This window comes from Tenrec ecaudatus, chromosome 7 (genome assembly GCF_050624435.1).
Source record: "Tenrec ecaudatus isolate mTenEca1 chromosome 7, mTenEca1.hap1, whole genome shotgun sequence".
In the NCBI taxonomy this organism is placed as follows: domain Eukaryota; kingdom Metazoa; phylum Chordata; class Mammalia; order Afrosoricida; family Tenrecidae; genus Tenrec; species Tenrec ecaudatus.
In genome coordinates this window covers 32,259,005-32,280,815 of record NC_134536.1, presented here as the reverse complement: position 1 = coordinate 32,280,815, position 21,811 = coordinate 32,259,005, and the positions used below count along the sequence as shown (strand labels likewise).

At 44.1% G+C, this 21,811-nt stretch overlaps 1 protein-coding gene and 1 non-coding gene across 2 annotated transcripts in view; both read left to right on the top strand.

The window, feature by feature from the left end:
* PEX7 (peroxisomal biogenesis factor 7) overlaps positions 1 to 21,811 on the top strand; it is an 87,853-nt gene that overhangs the window by 15,950 nt on the left and 50,092 nt on the right. Inside the window, exons 4-5 of the mRNA XM_075554483.1 lie at positions 12,351 to 12,428; positions 12,967 to 13,075. Of these exons, the coding sequence (XP_075410598.1) occupies positions 12,351 to 12,428; positions 12,967 to 13,075 (187 nt within the window). The remainder of the gene's footprint in view (positions 1 to 12,350; positions 12,429 to 12,966; positions 13,076 to 21,811) is intronic.
* On the top strand, positions 19,773 to 19,879 carry LOC142453940 (U6 spliceosomal RNA). Its single transcript, XR_012785494.1, has one exon. It is a non-coding gene; the product is annotated as a U6 spliceosomal RNA (small nuclear RNA).

Genomic DNA, 21,811 nt, shown 5'->3' with positions numbered 1-21,811 from the left:
AAATTTAGTGTCAACGCAAGAATCAAATTCCATTTTGTCAAACAGTCAAGGCCATTCCATCTTTTCAGGAGGTTTCACCTGCTGCTGAATCTGTAATAGGAATAGAAGAATATACAAACTTTAGAGGTTTAGAGGAGAGGAGAGGATGATTGCGAACTTGCCTCTCAGCCTCATGACTTGCAGCACTCTGCTGCGGAGAAGTCGTCAAAAGTCACTTTAGAGATGGCACACAATCAATTGAACAGATTCCATTTAGTTTCTAATTTTCAGTCTATTACAGCTTTTAAAATATTTAAATTTTGTCCTCATGGCCAGCTAGAGAGGCTTGCTTATTTGCTGAGGCTTTTTTTGTTGTTTTGTTTTTAAATATTTGGTCCATTTAGAATTTTCGATCATTTCACATAAAGACTGTATCTTAAGTATTCTATTGTGGATAAAATGTATTATAACTGTGCACTATATGGTAAAGAGGTGCCATATGATTAAGAGCTTGCTTGTCTTAAAGAATGAATCAATCATTTCTTACTGATGATAACTGATGAACCTGTAATGATAGCTGCAAACAAAACAAATATTTTTCTTTTTAAAATCATTTTACTGGGTTCTCGCACAACTCTTATCACAATCCATCTATCCATCCATAGTGTTAAGCACGGTTGTACATTTGTCGCCATCATCATTCTCAAATCATTTTCTTTCTACTTGAGCCCTTGGTATCAATCAGCTCCTCATTTTTCCCTCCCTCCCCGTGCCCCCTTCCTCACAAATCTGTGATAATTTATAAATTATTAATAGTTTGTTATGTCTTACACTGTCCAACATCTCCCTTCACCCACTTTTCTGTTGCTCATCTCCCAGGGAGGAGGTCATATGTAGATCCTTGTGATCGGTTCCACCTTTCTACCCTTACCTTCCTGGTATTGCTACTCTCATTTATTGGTCCTGAGGGATTTATCTGTCCTGGATTCCCTGTGTTTCCAGTTCTTATCTGTACCAGTGTACTTCCTCTGATCTAGCCGTATTTGTAAGGTAGAATTGGGATCTTGATAGCTGGGGGGAGGAAGCATTAAAGAACAAGAGGAAAGTTGTATGTTTCCTCAGTGCTGTACTGTACCCTGACTGGCTCGTCTCCTCCATGTGACCCTTCTGCAAGGGGATGTCCATTTGTCTACAGATGGGCTTTGGGTCTCTGCTCCTCACTCCCCCTCATTCACAATGATATGAATTTATGTTCTTTGATGCTTGCTACCTGATCCCATCGATACCTCATGATCACACAGGCTGATATGCTTCTTCCATGTGGGCTTTGTTGCTTCTGAGCTAGATGGCCATTTGTTTATCTTTAAGCCTTTAAGACCCCAGATACTATATCTTTTGATAGCCTGGTACCATCAGCTTTCTTCATCACATTTGCTTATGCACCCATTTGTCTTCAGCGATTGTCGGGCGGGAAGGCAAACAAAAATTACTCATGAGAACAAACGTGTATGCATTTCTCAACAGTTTGTTCCTCTTGGAAATGCCTTTAGATTTACAGTTGTGCAACAGATTTATCATATGAAAGGATATTTTCTTCTCTGTGTAAAATTGAGGAAACGATTGGACTGGCCACATTTTTTTCCGTTGGTGTGCTTAGTCATGGGAGGAGCGCTTGCGGTGCAGTGGCTGAATGCTTAGCTGCTACCGAAAGGTGGGCAGAGGACAGATAAGCCAGGCTGCTTCTGGAAGGGTGGCAGCCTTGGAGCCCGGGGGCAGCTCTGCTCTGTCCCTCAGGGTTGCTGTGATGGGAATCAATGTGATGGCAGCAGTCACCCAGTCATGCTCAGCTGCTCGTTCTGGAGTAGACGACAACAGGACAGTTTCCTTATTAATAATTCAAGAGAGCGGTTTAAAACTACCCCCTAAAGTGGTCGTTCGAGGGAAAATAGTATCTAACCGTGTGTGTTAGACAGAGTTGACTGGAGAAACAAATCCAGGGACACTCATATATGTATAAAAAAGCTTTATATCAAAGAGCAATTATATATTAAGAAGACAGCCTAGCCCAGTCCAATCACGTCTGTAAGTCCGATATGAACCCACAAATCGGATACTAGTCCATAAGTCCCTCTTCAGACTCACACAGCCATACTCAATGATGCAGAATGTGGGAAGATCACAGGCCCGTGTGGGCAGAGTCTTGTAGATCCAGTGGCAGTGGACACATCTCCAGGGCTCTGGCTGCCATCAGCGTGGCTCTGAGCTGGTCATCAGGAAGGTGAAGCAGAGAGAGAGAGAGAGGGAGGCTGGCCTCCAGTCATGCTGTAACCCGGTTGACAGGCTAACCTCCACCCACATGTTCCTAAGGGAGCCATGTTGGCACAAAACTATCCCAACATACCATGTGTCATTTGGATCAATAATCTCTCTAGATTATTACCAACATGATGTAATATCCGTCAATACGTTTTATCCTTATGTTTTGAATTCTTATGCCTTTACTGTTGCTAGCTTTGTTTTAGTATTCTAACATTTAACCTTCAATGGAGTCAGCCATGTCATTGCTGGCGCACACTGCATGTGTCCAACACGTGGTTTCCGGGGTCCTGGGAGATGCAAGGCTGAGTAAGACTCAGGTGCTGACCGGTGGTAGTGGTTCTGGGACACGTAAGCAAGCCATCTGCTAGCTTGATGGACAAGATACATGACATGCCATTCAAAGATGTGCTGTTGGAGCTGGATGGTGGGAGTTTGGGAGTTTGCGGGGCAGGCCAAGTAGCAGAGACCATTTGTTTCTAACAAAAGTAGCTGCAGAGCTGTGGGCTTGTGGAGAAGCGTGGTGCGTTCAGGAAGCCACACGTCGTGCTGTGGAGCAGTGGGAGATGAGCTGGAGCGAGCAGTAAGGACCATGTCCGGATGGGCCTGGAGGGCCTGGTTAGGGGGCTTGGACTCTGTGATTAGAAAGTTCAGAAGAAACAAGATCAATTTTGTGTACTTGGGGCCACACACACACTGTGGGTAGCAAACAGCACGTAGCTGCATGGACAAGTTTTGTTTTGTTTTAAAATCCATTTTCCATGTAAGCCATTTCTTCAGGTGTTCAGCTGTTAGATGGAACTAGACTATAATTTAGGTATTTGAAATAAAGAATGTAGGAAGTGCTCGTTTTAACTCTGTGGTTCTCAAACTTTATGTATTTGAATCACTTGGGGGGCTTAATCAAACTCTTGCTGCCCATGTCCCATCCCATGACAATCAAATCACAATGTCTAGGCACTGGAGCCAGGCAGCAATGTTGCTTAAAAAAACCCAGAGGAGGGAGAAAAAAAAAAAGAGCTGATACCAAGACTCAAGTAGAAAGAAAAGCTTTTGAAAATGATGAGGCAACATATGTACAAATATGCTTGACACCCTGGATGTATGTATAGATTGTGATAAGAGCTGTACGAGCCCCCATTAAAATGATTTTTTAAATCCCAGAGGATTCCAAAGGGCAGCAGTGTTTGGAAGCCGCTGCCTCAATGTGTATTCCAGCTTCATTACATTGATTTGTGGTACCTATATTTGGGGGATACTAGTAAGTGTTCCAAAATGCAGAGTTTAAAAATCCTTCATAAAGAGTGTTCTAGCTTGCAAAGTGGACACTCACAGGCCATTTCTCTCACCTGACAGCTTTCAAGCGGGTGGACACACTACTGGAATGTGCTCAGGTAGAGTGACTTTGATGGCTGGCTGCCTGCTGCTCCTGGATCTGCCTCTCACATGCTCGGTGTAGGTGCCAACCACCAAACCAGGCTCGAAAGCACATTAGTGAGTGACTCAGAGAAAAGGAATTAGAACCCCATATCTACTTTTTTTTATATATAACCTATTAAGAAATGTGTTAGGAGATTGGCGAAATCTTATATGTTAATTTTAAATAATTTGAAACCTAGCAGCTATTGTTGGGTTTTCCTGCAGGCCAATTCTTATGAAGTGGAACTACTGATAGAGCAGTGTATCTACTACGTATATATTTATCTGTATATAATTCACATTTTGTTTAAGGCCAGAGGAAGGGAATTAAGTGCACTGGTCTGAAGCCTTGCACTTTGGAGAAACAGTTGATTCCAGGGCTGGACAGGAAATATACAAGATGAATCCTGGGTACCTGTATCTTGTGTCTAAAAGCCTGAAAGCGATGGAGTCATGTCAGAAATTAAGAAGAGACAACTGCAAGGGGCTCTCATTGGCCAACCATGGGTCAACTTGAACATTAAAAGAGTAACAGCAGCAAATTAAAAACATCGCACACTCAAACATGTTTTCATTTGTTACAAGGCATAGTAATGAATTTTAAAATTCTGGTCATCATTGAGGCTTACTAGGACAACCAATTCATTATTCTGAAAATTGATCAATAAATCCAGGCTTTGGTGAACAAGTAAATGTGGTGAAGAAAGCTGATGGTGCCAGGCTATCAAAAGAGATAGTGTCTGGGGTCTTAAAGGCATGAAGATAAACAAGTGGCCATCTAGCTCAGGAGCAACAAAGCCCACATGGAAGAACACACCAGCCTGTGTGATCACGTGGTCCCAAAGGGATCAGTTATCAGGCATAAAAAATCATATTATTGGCTGCACACCTCCATGATACGATTGCCGAAGACAAACGAGTGCATAAGCAAATGTGGCGAAGAAAGCTGATGGTGCCCGGCTATCAAAAGAGATAATGTCTGGGGTCTTAAAGGCTTGAAGGTGAACAAGCGGCCATTTAGCTCAGAAGCAACAAAGCTCACATGAAAGAAGCACACCAGCCGGTGCGATCACGAGGTGCCAAAGGGACCAGGTATGAGGCATCATCCCCCCCCCCCAAATATATATATATACCATAGTGAATGAAGGGGGAAGTGCAGAGTGGAGACCCAAAGCCCATTTGTCAGCACTGGAGATCCCCTCACAGAGGGGTTTAGGGGAGGAGATGGGTCAGTCAGGGTGCGAGGTAGTACCGATGAAGAACACAGCTTTCCCCCAGATCCTGGATGCTTCCTCCCCCCAACTACCATGATCTGAATTCTACCTTGCAGGACTGGGTAGGGCAGAGGTTGTACACTGGTGCTTATGGGAGCTGGAGGCACAGGGAATCCAGGGTGGATGATACCTTCAGGACCAGGGGTGTGAGGGGCGATACTGGGAGAGTGGAGGGTGAGTGGGTTGGAAAGGGGGAACCGATTACAAGGATCTACATGTGACCTCCTCCCTGGGAGATGGAAGGCAGAGAAGGGGGTGAAGGGAGACTCCGGATAGGGCAAGATAAGACAAAATAACAAACTGTAAATTATTAAGGGCTCATGAGGGAGGGGGTAGTGGGGAGGGAGGGAAAAAAAAGAGGACCTGATGCAAAGGGCTTAAGTGGAGAGCAAATGCTTTGAAAATGATTAGGGCAAAGAATCTACAGATGTGCTTTATACAATTGATGTGTGTATATGTATGGATTGTGATAAGAGTTGTATGAGCCCCTAATAAAGTGTTAAAAAAAATCCAGACTTTGAACCAATTCACTCCAGTTTGAGCCTCTGCTGAGGATTTGCCGTTCTACCCCAAATATATTGAATTAGAATTTACATTGTAACAGATCCTCAGGTATCACCAGGGATTAGCTAGGGATCTAGTTACAATGTAGATTTTGACCTGGGATGGAAATAAGGAGCCCTGGTGGCTTTGTGGGTTAGTCATTGGGCTGCTACCCACAAGGTTAGCAGTTCAAAACCACTAGTTGCCCCCCTGTGGGTGAGATCAGGCTTTCTACTCCTGTAAAGATTTATAGCCTTAGAATCCACAGAGACAGTTCTACTCTGCCCTATAAGCTCACTGGAATCTACCTGATAGCAGTGAGTTTGGGTTGGGAAGTTAATTCTCAGCAGGGGGTTGAACCAGAATGAACTAGTTCAAAGCCCCAAATAGAGGTAAAGACCCACAACATGTATCCTTCCTTTCCTTTATTAAGAGAGCCTGGTTGGCCTAGTGATTATGTAGTAGCAAGTTCAGCAGTTCAAAACCACCAGCACCTCTGCAGGAGAAAAAGCAGGGCTTTGTACTTCTGTGAAGAGTGACAGTCTCATAAACTCACAGGGCGGTCCTATCCTGTCCTGTAGGGTCTCTGTGAGTTGGCATCAACTCCATAGTAGTGGTTTGGGTTGTTTTGTGTTTTTTTAGTTGCTTTATTGTTATTGTGGGATAATCAAGTAGTTTCTAATGAAAATTCTTTATACAAGAATTTCAGTCAATGAAAACAGAAGGAATGACCGTTGTAAAGATCAGCAGTTAGTGACCGGGTGAAATATGGCTCTGCAAGGCTCCTCAGTGGGTGCTAACCTGGCCGACTGGTAGCCCCGGGCAGCCCCTGGCACCGTTCTCCAGCACTTGCTGAAAGAGGGGTGGTTGGAACCCACCCAAAGGTGCCGTGAAGACAGCCTTCTAGAAGGTCACAGTCTGTGACAGTCTCAATAGCGAAGACCCACTGTCCACACCTGTGGTCACCATGCGCGTCCTCTAAACCCTGGGTTCCCAAACCTGGCTAATGAGGAATCCCTTGAGGACCTGGTGAAATTATCCATCCCTGGGCTCCATTTGCAGCAGAGCCCTGGGATCTGTAGTTGTACCAGATCCCCAGATGATTCCAATGATCAACCTCCAAGGCTGGGAACCCAGGCTCTAAACATTCATAAACTTCAAACTCGAGTGGATTCCAGAGCAGAGTAGAACTGCCCCTGTAGATTTCTGAGACTAGAACTCTTTGCAGGAGTAGAAAGCCATGTCTGTCTCCAAGGGGGCAGCTGGTGGTTTCGAACTGCTGACTTTGTGGCTAGCAGCCCAATGTGTAACCACTAAGCCACCAGAATTTGTATCCTTCTTCACACAATGTTGTTCTTAGGTACCACCGAGGTCGGTTCCAACCCTAGTGACCCTATGCACAGCAGAGTGAAACACTGCCTGGCCCTGTGCCAGCTTCACAGTTGTCCTAGTGCTTGAGCCCCTTGTTATAGCCACTGAGTTCTACAGTAGGAAGTTTGAAAACAAAATAGAACTGAACTAAATCTAATCAAGCTTTAGACTGATAGGCTCCTATACTTATTTGGCTTACCTGCCCCCTTTTCAGAAAACATTACTCAGTGCCCCCTTGGTAATTAAAAACTTGTTCTGAGCCCTTACTCTCTGATAAAGTGTTGGTATCTGCCTTTGCAGCGACCCCCACCCTCGATCATTTTAGCACCTCCAGGTGGTAGTATCACCTACTTTGGGAAACAGCTCTAGATGTAGCTCCAATTTCCAAGGAATTAAGGAGGCTAGAGGGAAAAGTTAAACACCACCTTGAGGAAATGGCGGGTCAGCCTCAGAATGCAGGGTCCGCTTACAGGCTCAGTGACTCGGTTTCTTCATCAAATAAATGGCTCGAGGGAGGGAAGTCAAAAAGGTAGAGGGGCTGTCCCCTATGATGAGATGAGAGTGAAGAGACAAATGATAGATGTGCATGCTGTTTGGATTCTGATACATGTGAACCCACTGACAGAAAGCTTTGAGACAGGAGGCTGAATATGTTACTATAGATGTGAATTGTGTTAGCTATAAGATGGCCTTGTACTCCTACAAAACACACAGACCGAAACAGAAACAAAAACCAAAACGAACTCTCAGAAAAGCCCTTCTCTGTTAGGAGTATTGCAGAAGTATGTGTGAGCGAAATGGTCTGACGGTAAAAGCCTCCAGCAGTCAGTCAGTAAGGCGGACAGATCGGCAAGATGCTGATGGCGATTGAAAGTATGTGCTAGAGATGTATTACACTATTCTTCCTACTTTGATGCCCTCAACATATTTTCCAGAATGAAAAAGTTTTTAAAAGCTGAAGTTTCACATGGAGAGAAACACATAGCCCTTTCTTTCTAATTGCTCAGGAATTAGAAGTCCATGTCCCTTTCCTCTTTATTGATGCAGACCAGTGTGAAAATTCTGGACATAGTTTGTATTTGGTGATTCTTAATTAAATAGGCCAACTTAAAAAGGGCAGTGCTTTAGAGGAGATTAAAAGTGAGCTCTTTGGGAATTGGTTTCCGTAATAAAATTTGTCCTTTCATACTATGGTTTTGATGAGGTTCAGATTTCATAAAACAGTACAAAATCTTGCTCCGTGCTCTTTTGGATTTTGGTGACTCTTTTCTTCAATTTCCCAATTAATCTTCTTCACCCCTGCCAGCAGTCATTTCAGAAGAGAGGCCTTTAGAGAACCTTGCTTGCAAAGCAAATTCTTTTCTTAATATTCAGTCTGATCGTTTGCCATGCTCAGTATGTGGAGTGGGAGTGGAGAGGGAGGTTAGGAATCAGGAAGGGATGTAAAAGACCAATGTGAAATGTGGTTTCTATTCAGACTTGTTTTCTTTGATCTTTTATTCATATCACAGACATTTATTTATTGCCACTGCTGTGTATAGCTCCCTGGTGGCACAGCGAGTTAAGCTCTCAGCTACTAACCTCAAATGGCCACAATTCAAGCCCACCATGATTCAAACCGCGCAGCCGGAGAAAGACGTGGCAATCTGTTCTCCCAATGACTGACCGCCTTAGAAGCACGATGGGGGCAGTTCTGCTCTGTCCAGAGGGATCGCTACAGGTTAGCGTCAACTCCAGGGCAGTGGGTTTGGCTGGTTGTTCATACCGTGTGTATGGAGGCCTGGTGGGACACAGGTCGTTCAAACCGACCAGCCCCTCTGCAGAAAGATGTGGCCGTCTGCCTCAAGCAGATTGACCACCCGCCCTGGAAGCCCTACGAGGTAGTCTTGTTCTGTTCAGTAGAACCCCGATGAGTCAGACCATGGGTTTGGGACGGTTCTTGTGTGTCATCTGCTCTCCGACACTCACTGAGAAGCCGAAAGAGTCAGACGTGGTCCTTGCCCATCGAGAGTCCTTGAGCCCCTCACTAGGGGACCGAGAGGCTTGCGGCTGGTGTTCTAGTTGGAGATGTGGTTAGACCTGTGAGCATGGGGAGTGATGCGAGAAAGGCGTCCTTGAATCTGGGGTGGGGAATCGGGAATTTGGTACTGCTGAGAGGATTGGGACTCCTGGAGATGCCGGATATTAGAGTAGAGCTGAGCTCCATCGGGGTTTCTTGATTATGATCTGTATGTTTATTTGGTTTTTATCATAATCTGAAATTGTGGAATATATAGCCTGTGGAATATATAGCCAATTTTGGAATAGATAGCCTGTCTTTCCCTTACTTGAATATAAAACTCTAGACAGCTGAGATTTCATCTGTCTTCTCATCTAACATATCCCCTGTGCCTTGCACGTAGTAGGTGCTTAGTACATCTTTGTTGAATGTATGCGTGGATTCACATGAGGTTGGGGTCAAGGGACCTGTCCATCCTTTTCTGCTGTCCCCCAAACATTGTTCTGGCTGTGAGCTCTTTTCATAGCTGGGAGGTTAGCTTCCAAGCCCTGTTCCTCCGAGGCATTTCCACTCCGCTGCCTGGCTGTAGCCTCAAACTCAGTATGTCTAAAATGATACACTATCTGCCTTCCGCCAGTGCTCCAGTTTTGTTAATGCCAATGCCATTGCCAGTCCCCAGGCACAAAACTGGGGTGTTAGCGTGCAGTGCTCACTAGCCGTAACCCGTAGGGTGGCTCCAAGTCCCAGTTGATGCCTTTTTAGGGAGTTTCTGCTGCTGTTTGCAGCTCTGCTTTCTGCCTGTTGACATAGTGCCTTTGGAACACCAAGCTGATGAGTTTGCGCATCTTCGTGCGTGCTTATTGGCCATTGAGGTCTTCTTTGCTTAAACACCTGTTCCAGGCTTCGCCTATTTGGGGGTCGAGCTGTTTGTCTTCTTGTTGCTGAGTGGTAGGAGTTCTTTTTGTTTTCCTGGCGATAAACCCTTATTGGATAGATGAGTCCCAAATGTTTCTCCACATGCTGGAGATTGCCAGTTCACTTTGTTGGTAAAGTATTTTGATGAACAAAGTTTTAAATTTTGATGAAGTCTAATCTATTTTGTCTTCTGTTGATTGCACGTTCCCTGCTGAGTCTGACTGAGTTCATTGTTAACAACTAGGTCCTAGACTACACTCTACAATTATGTCATTGGTTCTTATGTTTAAGACCTTAACCCTTCTGATTTAATTTCACATGCTGTGTTGAAAGTGTTGGTCCATCGGCTCATTCTTTTACATGTGGAGAGCCAGCTGTTTCCGCACTATTTATTGAAGAGACGTTCCCCCCTCCACCTCATTGAATGGGCTGGTCACTCTTGTAGAAAACCTGCTGACCATAGATGTATGGATGCATTTGTGGACTTTATTAGTGTGTATGTCTTCTATTCCAGTACCAGACTGTTTTGGTTACTGTAACTTTGTTTCTGTGTTTTTTAAAAACAATCATTTAATTGGGGGCTCATACAACTCATATCACAGTCCATACATCCATCCTTGTGTCAGCACAGTTGTACATTTGATGCCATCATTATCATCTAAACATTTGCTTTCTACTTGAGCCCTTGCTATCAGCTCCTCATTTTTCTCCTCCCTCCCTCCCTCCCTCCCTCCCTCCCTCCCTCCCTCGTGAACCCTTGATAATTTATAAATTATTATTATTTTGTCATATCTTACACTGTCTGACGTCTCCCTTCACCCATTTTTCTGTTGTCCGTCCCCCAGGGAGGAGGTTATATGTAGATCCCTGTAATCAGTACCCCCTTTCCCCCAGGGAGGAGGTTATATGTAGATCCCTGTAATTGGTACCCCCTTGCCACCCCACCCTCCCTCCACCCTCCTGGTATCGCCACTCTCAGTACTGGTCCTGAAGGGATCATCTGTCCTGGATTCCCTGTGTTTCTAGTTCCTATCTGTACCAGTGTCATCCTCTGGTCTAGCCAGATTTGTAAGGTAGAATTGGGATCATACTGGGAGGAGGGGAGGACGAAGCATTTAGGAACTAGAGGAAAGTTGTATCTTTCATCGTTGCTACACTGCACCCTGACTGGCTCATCTCCTCCCTGTGATCCTGCTGTAGGGGGATGTCCAGTTGCATACAGATGGGTTTGGGTCCCCAATCTTTACTCCCCCTCATTCGCAATGATTTGAGTTTTTGTTCTTTGATGCCTGATAACTGATCCCTTCAGCACCTCGTGATCGCACAGGCTGGTGTGCTTCTTCCATGTGGGCTTTGTTGCTTTTGAGCTAGATGGTTGCTTGTTCACCTTCAAGTCTTTAAGACCCTAGATGCTATTTCTTTTCATAGCTGGGCACCATCAGCTTTCTTCACCACATTTGCTTATGAACCTGCTTTGTCTTCAGTGATCGTGTCGGGAAGGTGAGCATCATGGAATGCCAGTTTAATAGAACAAAGTATTCTTGCATTGAGGGGATACTTGAGTGGAGGCCCAATGTCCATTTGCTACGTTAATACTAAACCTATAAATATATACACATAGATTTTTCTGTATCTTCATATCTAAATATATTTACATATGCACATGCCTTTATTTAGACTTCTATAAATGCCCTTTAGTGCTGGAAATCTTTATGGAAGCAGCCTCATCTTTTGCCCATGGAGCAGATGTGGATGGTGGATTTGAACTTGTGACCTTTCGGTTAGTAGCCCAATGTTTAACCTACCACACCGACAGTAAGAGAAAATGTGTTGAGCATTGATAACAGTATCTGGCACACAGTAAGTGCTCGTAAAGGTCCGCTTCCGAGCCTGCTGCTAATAGAAAAGCCAGCCATTTGAATCCATCTCAGCCACTTCTCGAAAGAAAGATGTGGCAGTTTTTAGATACTGTAAAGATGCCAGTCTTTTGTATAAAATGAGAAAAAAATGTTCATGATTTTTCACGGGGTTCCTTTGCAGTGGTTCACTGAGAGTAGGGAGGCATAGATTAGAGACTCCAAAGAACATCAAACTGTTTACCTAGAGATCTGAAAGGATCACCAGGTTCCTAGGAGCTTACTCTAAGAAAGGCCAGATGTGGATATTAATTGAATTTTAATGCTCTTTGCTAAACACTGTCTGGGCAAGCTTTTTCAGATGACTAACTTTCTAATCTGCCTTGACATTTCTTCAAGGTGCTGCAAACAGTGGTTTGTTGGTTGGCATAAGAATGTGTATCATTTGTTGTAGTGAAGAAGGTGTTGACACTTTCTGTACAAGTTGGTTGCAGTGCAGCACAGCCCCTGTGAGTGCTGGGTGCGGGGCTCTGCATGTCTCAAGCACCCAGTTGAGGCTGGTAGGACTCCCCGAGACTTCAGCAGAGTGAGGTGTACTTGGCACTGTGAAAAAGAGGGGAAATGTCATCTTGAACTTGACACTCTTGCTTCCTCAGTGACACTTTAAAATGTTTTCAGGTTTATAGTGTCGACTGGAGCCAAACCAGAGGTGAACAGCTTGTGGTGTCTGGCTCCTGGGATCAGACTGTCAAACTGGTAGGTCAGCCTTGACTGTTTTTAAATACACATTCTCCCTTTCTCTTCCCCAAAGCTCCCATGGAATCCTTTGCTCTTTGGAAACATACTTTCATTGTAGCTGTTCAGTGGGACAGCTATCTTTTTTAACAAACAAACATATATATATATATATATCAATCACTAAAACTTATAATGAGCCCTAGTGGCATAATAGGTTATGAGTTGGCTTGCTGACTTCAAGGTCAGCAGTTCGGGCTCCAAGGGAAACTCAGAGGGACAGTTTTACTCTGGCCTATAGGGTCACTCTGAGTCAGAATTGACTCCATGGTGGTGAAGTTTATTAATCTTTTGACTATAAAACAGTAATTATTGCAGCATTAATTATTTGGACCCCTTAAATATGGCCTTGCTTTATATAACAGTAGAGTTTTCCAAAAGTCCTTGAAATATTTAGGTATATCGTATGTATATTTACATACATTGGCTGCAGTATAGTATATTTTAATGTATATGTTTGAATGTTTCCCTATTTAGTATTTAATTGATTTATTTTTAGTGGGATCCAACTGTTGGGAAGTCACTGCATACTTTCAGAGGCCATGAGAGTGTCATTTACAGCACAATCTGGTCTCCCCACATCCCTGGTTGCTTTGTTTCCGCCTCAGGTAAGTACTTAGGTGTTCAGCTAAAGCCATCGTTTTAGTGAACGGTGGTGGTGGTGGCCTTGTATGTCCCAGTAGATGGCGCTGTGTAGCTGAGAGAGAAAGCAGAACTCTGTTACTAGTCTTGTGTTCTTGAAACTTTCATTACCAACTTCTTGACAAGAACTAATGGAGGCCTGGATTACTTTTGAATGATTCTCACAATCTGACTTAACATGCCCCTTTTTTGTTGAGGCGAGAGGCAGCGGGCAAAGAACCAGCCATGGTGTGGGCCTTGTACTGAGTGACATTACTGTCTCTGCTGCTCACTGGTTGTGAGGCCTCAGGCAAGTTTCCTCCTGGCCAAGGTGGGGTTAATAATGGCACCGCCTGAGGTGGGTGTGAATATTAAATGCATGTGGAATGTCTAGCACATTGTTAACGCCTTCCTTGGAAGATCATCCATTTTTTCAGGGATATTCTCTTTAATTCACTGTCCCTAAGCCTAGCCTCCCTCCTGTTTTCCAGATGTTCCATGGAAGAGTTTAGTAACAGAACCTCCTTTGATGTTTGGAATGACAGTTTATGTGATAAGAATATGGAATATCAGATCCCAGTGAGGAATTGTGTAATATTTTCTGTACCATGACTTTTCCTAGTATGAATTAGATAGAACACATCATGCATGACTTAGCAAGTTTGGTGTGTGTTAGACCGCTTACCAGTTGGTTGATTATAGTGGGGGTGGGGTGGGGAGCTGTTTCAGAAAGTTCCTCAAAAATGGAATTAAAAGAGAATAGGATTTTCCCACGAACTTTTTGAAGCCCTCTCATAGGTCCTGTGAAATTGAGAGCCAGTTTAGTTCTTTTTATTGGCTGCAGAACTGCTTTCGTTAAGTGGTTTTGTCCTTGGTTCATCAGAACGAGGCTTGTAAGACTGAGTAACAGTTACAGTATATATTTATAGAGGATATGTATCACTGCCATTGAGTCAGTTCTGACTCATAGCAACCCTATAGGAAAGGGTGGGACTGTCCTTGTGAATTTCCAAGGCTGCAGTTCTTTATGGGGGTAGAAAGCCTCATCTTTCTCCCTTGGAGCTGCTGGTGGCTTTGAACTGCTGACCTTGTGGTAAGCAGCCCAACTCGTAATCCACTACATCACCAGGGCTCCATAGAATATATAATATGCTGATTAATATTTGTGGTGATTGATAAAGTAATATCACCATTTTTGTCTCATAATTAAGACAAGTCCCATATATTTATGAAGAAAAAAACAGAAATAGTATAATCCCCATCCTGACTGTAAACAGAGTTTGAAAATTCAAGAAGGCAGAAAAGCATGCCAAATAATAAACGCCTCCCACCTCACCACCCTGAGATAATCACTGTTACCACCTTCTTTACTCTGCAAGAAAAGTTCTTGGACCCACTCTCGAACACATGGCACGAAAATGAAAGATCTTTATGGAGACTACTCTGGGGAAGAGAGTATCTTCACAAACTACATTTCCTTAGTTATGTTTGTACTTACAGTTATAGGCATATAGTTCTAAATCCCATTTTTGTTTAACTCCTCTAGGAAAATTGCTTTTGTAATTATGAGCCAGAAAATCTCCAGTCAGCAAATTTATTTCTCCATTGAGCACACTATTATTTATTTATTTTAAGCTTCTTATTATGAATTCGGTGAAGGTTCGACAGAGCAGATGATAGTTTTAATTGTGATATTCATACAAATCCTCATAGTCCAGTGTATTACCTTTTGGATGAAAGAACAGCTAGGATCTCGATGGCATCAGTTAATTCTGATTGGGAACGAGAAGTCTGTTATTAAAAGACTTGGACCCTAAAATGGTAAACAGATGTACCTCCTCAGTCTTTCAAATGTTTGCCAATCTGGTGCATCTAATTGTTCTTTTGATTTGCATATTTGATAATTAGGGAAGTAAAAAAAAGTTTGTTAATTGGCCACTGCAGTTCTTTTGTGAGTTGCACGTTCATGTCTTTGGCCCACTGTTTCTTCTGAGAGATGCGTGTGCGTTGTTTTTCCGTACTGATGTACGAGCCTTGCAGGATGTGGATGATGTAGGAGAGGTCAAGTAAAGTGGTTCTTCGGCCCTTAGCAAGGACCAGTCTGTGGATGGTGGTATGACCATTGCAGTAGGAAGTTGTCTGGAAGAGAGAGCTTGCATTTCGTTCACATGTGAGACTGCCAAGTGAGCAGGTACATTTAGGACTGAGAAGCCTGACCCCGGGGACGAGAAGTGTGCCATTGGCTAACTGGGAGTAACGGAGCCCGCAAGGGAGAACGAAGGAAGCTGGTCACCTAGCACGGGTGACAAATGACTGTCCCGGGAACCCAGTCGAGGCCACGGGAGGTTTTCGTAGTTTTCCATTTTAATTCGGAGAGAATGAACGTCTCCGGACGATGCTTACGGAGCCAGCAGAAAGTTAGAAAAGCGCCATACAGGCTTTTGTGTTGGAGAATTCTTTCCCATCCCAGGTCTATACAAACAGTCCCCTACATTTTCCTCTAGAAGTTTTGCAGTTAAATTTAATATTGGGCTCACCGGGAATTTATTTCAGAATAAGAAATGAGGTCACCTTGTAACTTTCCAATATGGCTTATCCGTGGTTGTGATTGTTTCATTGAATAAGCCCTTCTGTTCTGACTGATGGAAATTATAATAATGGGGACAACTAACATTTTGTTGAATGTGTCAGCTACACCAGGTACTATGCAAACATTTTTATTTTTAAAATCTAATAATTCTACCATGGGAAATAGCATCTGTGTCGCTGTATATGTGGGTGTGTTTCCTAGACGGCTGGGATGGAACTGGTAACATTGTGGTTAGCAGCTGAGCATTTTAACCACTGACCATCAGGATTCAAGTGGACTCCCGGGACCTGAGACTGAACTAAAGGTCTGCACATCATAGCCGAAGCAAATCACGGGGGCACTCCATAAAAACCAGACCCGGAGGCCCTGGACTCTGAACTACAGAGTACAATGTTCCTAAAAGCAGACATGCAGAATTTTTACAATGGTTCCTGAGAACTGGCATTTGAATTCAGTAAAGCCATTTGGGGGCCAACTCTTATGGTTTGGGAAGGTCAGCTTGTCAAACATTTGCCACCGTTTAGGCATATTCTCTCGAGATTTTCAAATATGAGTCTGCTTAATAAAATTGAGAGTATTTAAGGTTTTTCATTCTGCAGAAATATTGGAAGAGATTGTAGGGCAGTATCAAAGTTTGTGCAAACTCCGAGACTCTCCATTGAGCCTAGTAAAAAACGAAAATCTACTTCCCAAACAAACTCCAACATTTACTTCCAAATGAGCTTGCTAGCAAATTCTCCTCGCTCGCCTTGTTTTAATACATTCCCAGGAGGAATAGCTCTTTCATATAGCCTCATAGAGTCAAACACTGGAATATTTGGGGTTGCTGCTATAGAATCCCCTAGTTCTCTGGTGCCGCCGCAGCAGAAATGCCTCAAGCAGTGGCTGTGACAGACAGAGATTTGTTTCCTCACAGCTGAAGCTAGAAGTCCAAATGCAGGGTGCCAGCTCTGTGAAGGCTTCCTCTCTTGTGGCTCTGGAGGAAGGTCAGGGTGTCATCTTTAGCTTCCTGGTTCCTTGGAGATCTGCATGTGGCTTGGCATCAGTTTTGCCCCATCTCTGCTCTTACTCTCTTTCATAGCTCAGAAGAGCTTGGCTCACGATAAAACCCCCATCACACTGCCTCTCACCACTTCCCAGTCAGTTTGCCGCACTGCAGTGGCTTGTGTGTTGCTGCGATGCCAGAAGCTATGTCACTGGTGTGTCAAATGGCAGCGGATCACCCAGTGTGAATAAGCTTCAGCAGCTGACACAGGCATCGCTTGCCGACAGTGATGAGGACTTGAAACGCTTGCTGGTGAAGATCAAGGACTGCAACCTTCAGTGTGGATGACAACTCAGTGAAAAGAAGACCCGGGTCCTCACAGCTGCACCAATAGTAGCATCATGGGAGACAGAGAAAAGGTTGCGTTGTCAAGGATTTCTTCTTGCTTGGATCCACAATCAATGCTCATGGAAGCAACAGTCAAGAGATCAAACAACACATTCCACTGGGCTCATCTGTTGCACATAACCTCCTTAAACTGTTGAAAATCAAGGGTATTACTTTGGGACTAAGGTCCACCTGACCCAAGCCATGACATTTCAGTTGCCTCATATGAATGTGAAAATCGGACACTGAATAAGGAAAACCGAAGAAGAATCGATGGTTTTGGATTTTGGTGCTGGAGAAGAATAATGAAAGAACCACGGATTGCCAAAAGAACCAGCACTTCTGTCTTGGAAGAAGTACGGCCAGAATGCTCCTTAGAGGTAAGGATGGTGAGAATTTGCCTCATATATTTTGGACATGTTATCAGGAGAGACCAATCCTTGGAGAAGGACATCGTGCTTAGTAAAGAAGAAGGGGCAGCGACAGAGGGAGAAGGCCGGAAGAACTGAATTGATGTGGTGGCTGTCTGGGCTCCAATATAAGAACAAGAGGGAGGACGGTGTAGGACTGGGCTGTTTCCTTGTACACAGGTCTCTATGAGTCAGAACTGACTAGATGGCACCTAACAACAATAACAACAATACATATTTCTCATCAACTTAATAAAGAAAACCCGTTCCCAAATGGAATTGTAACAGCCAGCATAGGATTTTGGATTTGTAATACACATTTGGGAGGCATAATGCTACCAGAACAATAAGAAAGGTGACTAACTATCTTATTAGCATATTAACAAAATGTTGCTGCTTCATTTCTGTTGAGTTAGTTCAAACTCACAATGACTGCATGCTAGGTGAATTTTGGTTGCGAGAAGGAACGGGGCTCAACAGAAAGTAAATGTCTAGAAAAGAACCATGGTAATATGTGTACAAATGTGTCTGATACAATTAATGTATGGATTGTAACGAGGTATAAGAGCCACCAATAAAATGATCTTAAAGAAAAGAAGCGAGCTGCAAATACAATGAAGATGAAACCAGGCAGGAGTCTGAGCCTCATAGAGCTTAACATCCCAGTAAGCAAGAGGCACACTAAGAAAAAATATGAAATAAAAGACCAAGAAGTTGACCATCCTCCAGAGTGAGAACTTCTTTGAGGGGCGGTGACACGGCAGCGGTTCGGGATGTGGGCAACAGACCGCACTGCCCAGTGCTTCCACCACTGGCTTCTTGGGTGCCTTGGTGCTTGTTAGTCTCTGTCTTCATTTCTAAAACAGGGAGGGAAGAATGGAGTGGGGGAGGATTACGTGAGTTAATGTGTACAAAAAGGCCTGGACGAGTGCTCGGCACCAAGTCAGGGCCCTATAAAGATGACCTCTTATTAGTAGCGTGTGTCCAGGATCCTGCAGGAATACATGGAAGGGTTCTTGAGCTGTTTGGACTGGTGGCCAGAGACGCATCCCTGAAGAAACAGCATTGATGCTATACCTTAAGAACAAGCAAGGATAAAGAGGTGAGAAGCTGGAGGCAGAGGGATGGGACATGGGAGAGACACGAGCACATATGAACAATGGACTTTGCAGTGCCTGTGTGCACTGGAAGAATGAACAGGAGTCCTGGTAGTGGTAAGCATTTGACTGCTAACTTTGTAAGGTCGGCGTTTCAAACCCACCAGTCACTCCACGGGAGATAGATGAGGCTGTCTGCTGCCGTGAAGAGTCACAGCCTCAGAAACCCTATAGGTAGTATTACTGGAAGTCAAAAACAGTTTGATGGCCCTGGATGGGAGGGTGGGTTTATCCAACAGCTAAGTTGTAAGGAATTTGTTCCAAGTTAAATCTGGATTGAATGGTGTGTAATAACATACTAGTCCCATGCATCTAAAGCCGAGATGATCATCATGGGTGGGTGGGGCTTAGGAAACAGCAGAATTCTGGGCTCCATTCCTGTCCTGGTGGGTCACAGCTCTGGCTTTTTTTTTTCCTCCCAGTCACCCCTGCTGTATCTAGGGATCAGCCCTCTCTGTGAACTGCTATGCTGGTCTATGATATAACACTGTTTTGAGATGCTGCATCAGTAGTTTATTTCGGTTGATGTAATGGGAATTTCTTTCATGGGAATGTGTTCATCTCTTAGAGTCCACCGAATGATTGCAGTGCCAGATTCAAATAGGAAAGAGCTTCTTTAGTTTAAGAACGTCTTAATTTTTTCCCTCCTCCTTGGCTGTGTCAGGAAGTTAACGGAGGCCCTTCCACAGTGAGTTCTCTTACTTTGTCTCAGTGCTTGCTTGAAAACATCTCCTCATCCCGGTGCAGTACTCCTCGCACTGCCAACTTTGCGTTGTGGCCCCTAACCTTGTAATATACACACAACTCCTCTTCTGTTGATTGTCTTTTACCCAGAAGTTTGCCTTTATAACAACAGTAAAACATCTGTCCAACTACTTGGCTCATTAGACGCGTATCTGGCAACAGTGAATGTTGAAGTGGGAATTCAGAGTGACCACAGCTGTGATGGTTAGAGGTACATGTGACTTGGCTGGGCCCTGATTCTCCGTGGTTTGGAAGTTAGGGTATGATGTCATTCTCTTTTTGCATAACACTCATCTGTTTGTCTAACAACCTGCTCTCTGGGCCCTAACCGAAGCGAAGCCGGTAAGTGAGGAATGGGCGGACTTTGTTTCTCATGGTAAACGCTTGCAACACTACTAAACGTTTATGGAAGTGCTCGCTTCAGCGGCACATATACTAAAATTGGAAGGATGTAGGGAAGGTTCGCATGGCCCCAGTACAAGGATGATATGCAAATTTGTGAAGTGCTCCCTAATTTTTACTTAATTATATCTGATTAAAGATTTATAAAAACTAAAAAGTTCATGGAAAGATATAGTGAAGAGTTCATGGAATTTTCCTGCGTATGTAGTAGGCAATCAAGATGTGCTTATGTTACCTAACCACGTGGCAGATATATAGGCTAGGAATGTAATTTTGTCATTTCAACCACTTCAAGCAGTTTATATTCTAAGATAATATATGGGAATAGAAACGTTAGGCTGCCCCAGGAATTTAGTCATCTTGCAGGTTATGCAGTGTTTGTGACTCTAGAGCCCAGTGTGTGATCGTCAGCTGAGCTAAGGCACACGCAAATGAGCACGGACTTCCAAGGCCGAGTTCTACAAGGCCATGGCCTTTCGTGCTGTTCATGATCGTTATGTTAAAACGGAGTTCTTATTTCTAAGTGACGTGGGTTAGATGGGAAGGAGATTTGAGCTGCTTCCACAAAGAGGATGAATCTGAAGTAAGCTTTCTTGTGAGCCATGTGAACGGAATTACTGCAATTGCAGACCCCATACAATTGCGTCAGTCGTCGCCATGCCTAAACGTGTGGGTTCAGGGGACCCTGTTCCACGATGGCAAAAGTCACTTCGCATCCGATAGGCATCTGGCATTTTAAAGAAATTCAATTACTGGGGCGCAGCTTGCTTGCTTTTGCTACCCAGTCCACTTCACAGTTTTTGCTTCGAGATTTCCACTCATTCCTCTCAGCCAGGTTCTCGTACTGGCTGCGATTTGGAGTTAGCCACAAGGAGCAGCCAGCACGTCTCTCTCCCCCCGACACTGGCTGTGCTGCTGTGGCAGATCTGGTACCCCTCAGGGAAGCTGGCGGCTCAGTGCCATCACAGGTCTCTGGCAACCGGCTGGCCGACAGTGGAAGGCCACATGGCTGGACAGCGCTCTTAGAGAAAGCAGCCATGTCCTGGTGGCTCGAGGAGTTGAATGAGTCAGCGTGCCATTTGGCCAGCAGTTCTTCCTCTACCTGCATGGGAATCACCGGAAGTGTGCAGCGGAAGTGGGATTCTCCGCTCTGTAGAGGGCTTCAGTTAGCTGCAAGAAGGCACAGGCCTAGCAGAGATGTTTTTTTAATGATACATGAATATAGGTGCTGAACACAATATTGTGGTAGTGAAGCTTGGAATAGTCATTACCCCTCCCCCCCATCCTTTGTTGTTATAGCATTCAAATATTTTCCTGAAGTATACTGTACATAAATGGTGCTTGATCTTAAGGGTACAGCTTAAATTTTTTTACAGCAAACACATCTGTTTAGCCATTGTTTACTCAGTTCAAGAACAGAACTTTATCACAGCCCTCCCCCCTCACCCTAATCACCACCTTCTCCTGCAACCCGGGCTGACTACTGCTTGGCCTCCTGCTCAGTGCTGCATAGTGCTATGCTTCTATGTCTGGTTTCTTGGCTCACATTGCATTTGTGTGGTCCATCCATGTTGTTGCTAAAGTAAGTTAGTTTTGAAACCTCTGTGTCTACACTGTGAAGTTCGCTAGCTTTAATCATTTACATACTCTTATGATGTGATGGACAAGGCATAAGGATGGCCTTTGAATTAATGCCTTTGACTTAAGGTGCTGGTTAAACATTCAGGTTCAAGAGATGAAGATTTTTCAGGGCCTGGTTCCGTCTTGAAGGACATGCACTGGGTTTACGTTTGGCTGCTTGTGCTTGTCTCATCGCGGGGTCCAGGAGATGTGTCCATCACTTTGGGTAGCCTTAGCACTGTAGTATAGTTTCAAATAGATGTAAGTGTGTCTGAGCAACAAGCGCAGTGTAGCTATACTTGATTGATCATTGTGGGCACGTTTATATCACTGACTATCCAAATGATGTGAGTGGTGGAAGGAGATTGAGCCCCGTTTTTAAAAAATAATTTATTGGGGGCTCTTACAACATTCCATACATCGATTTT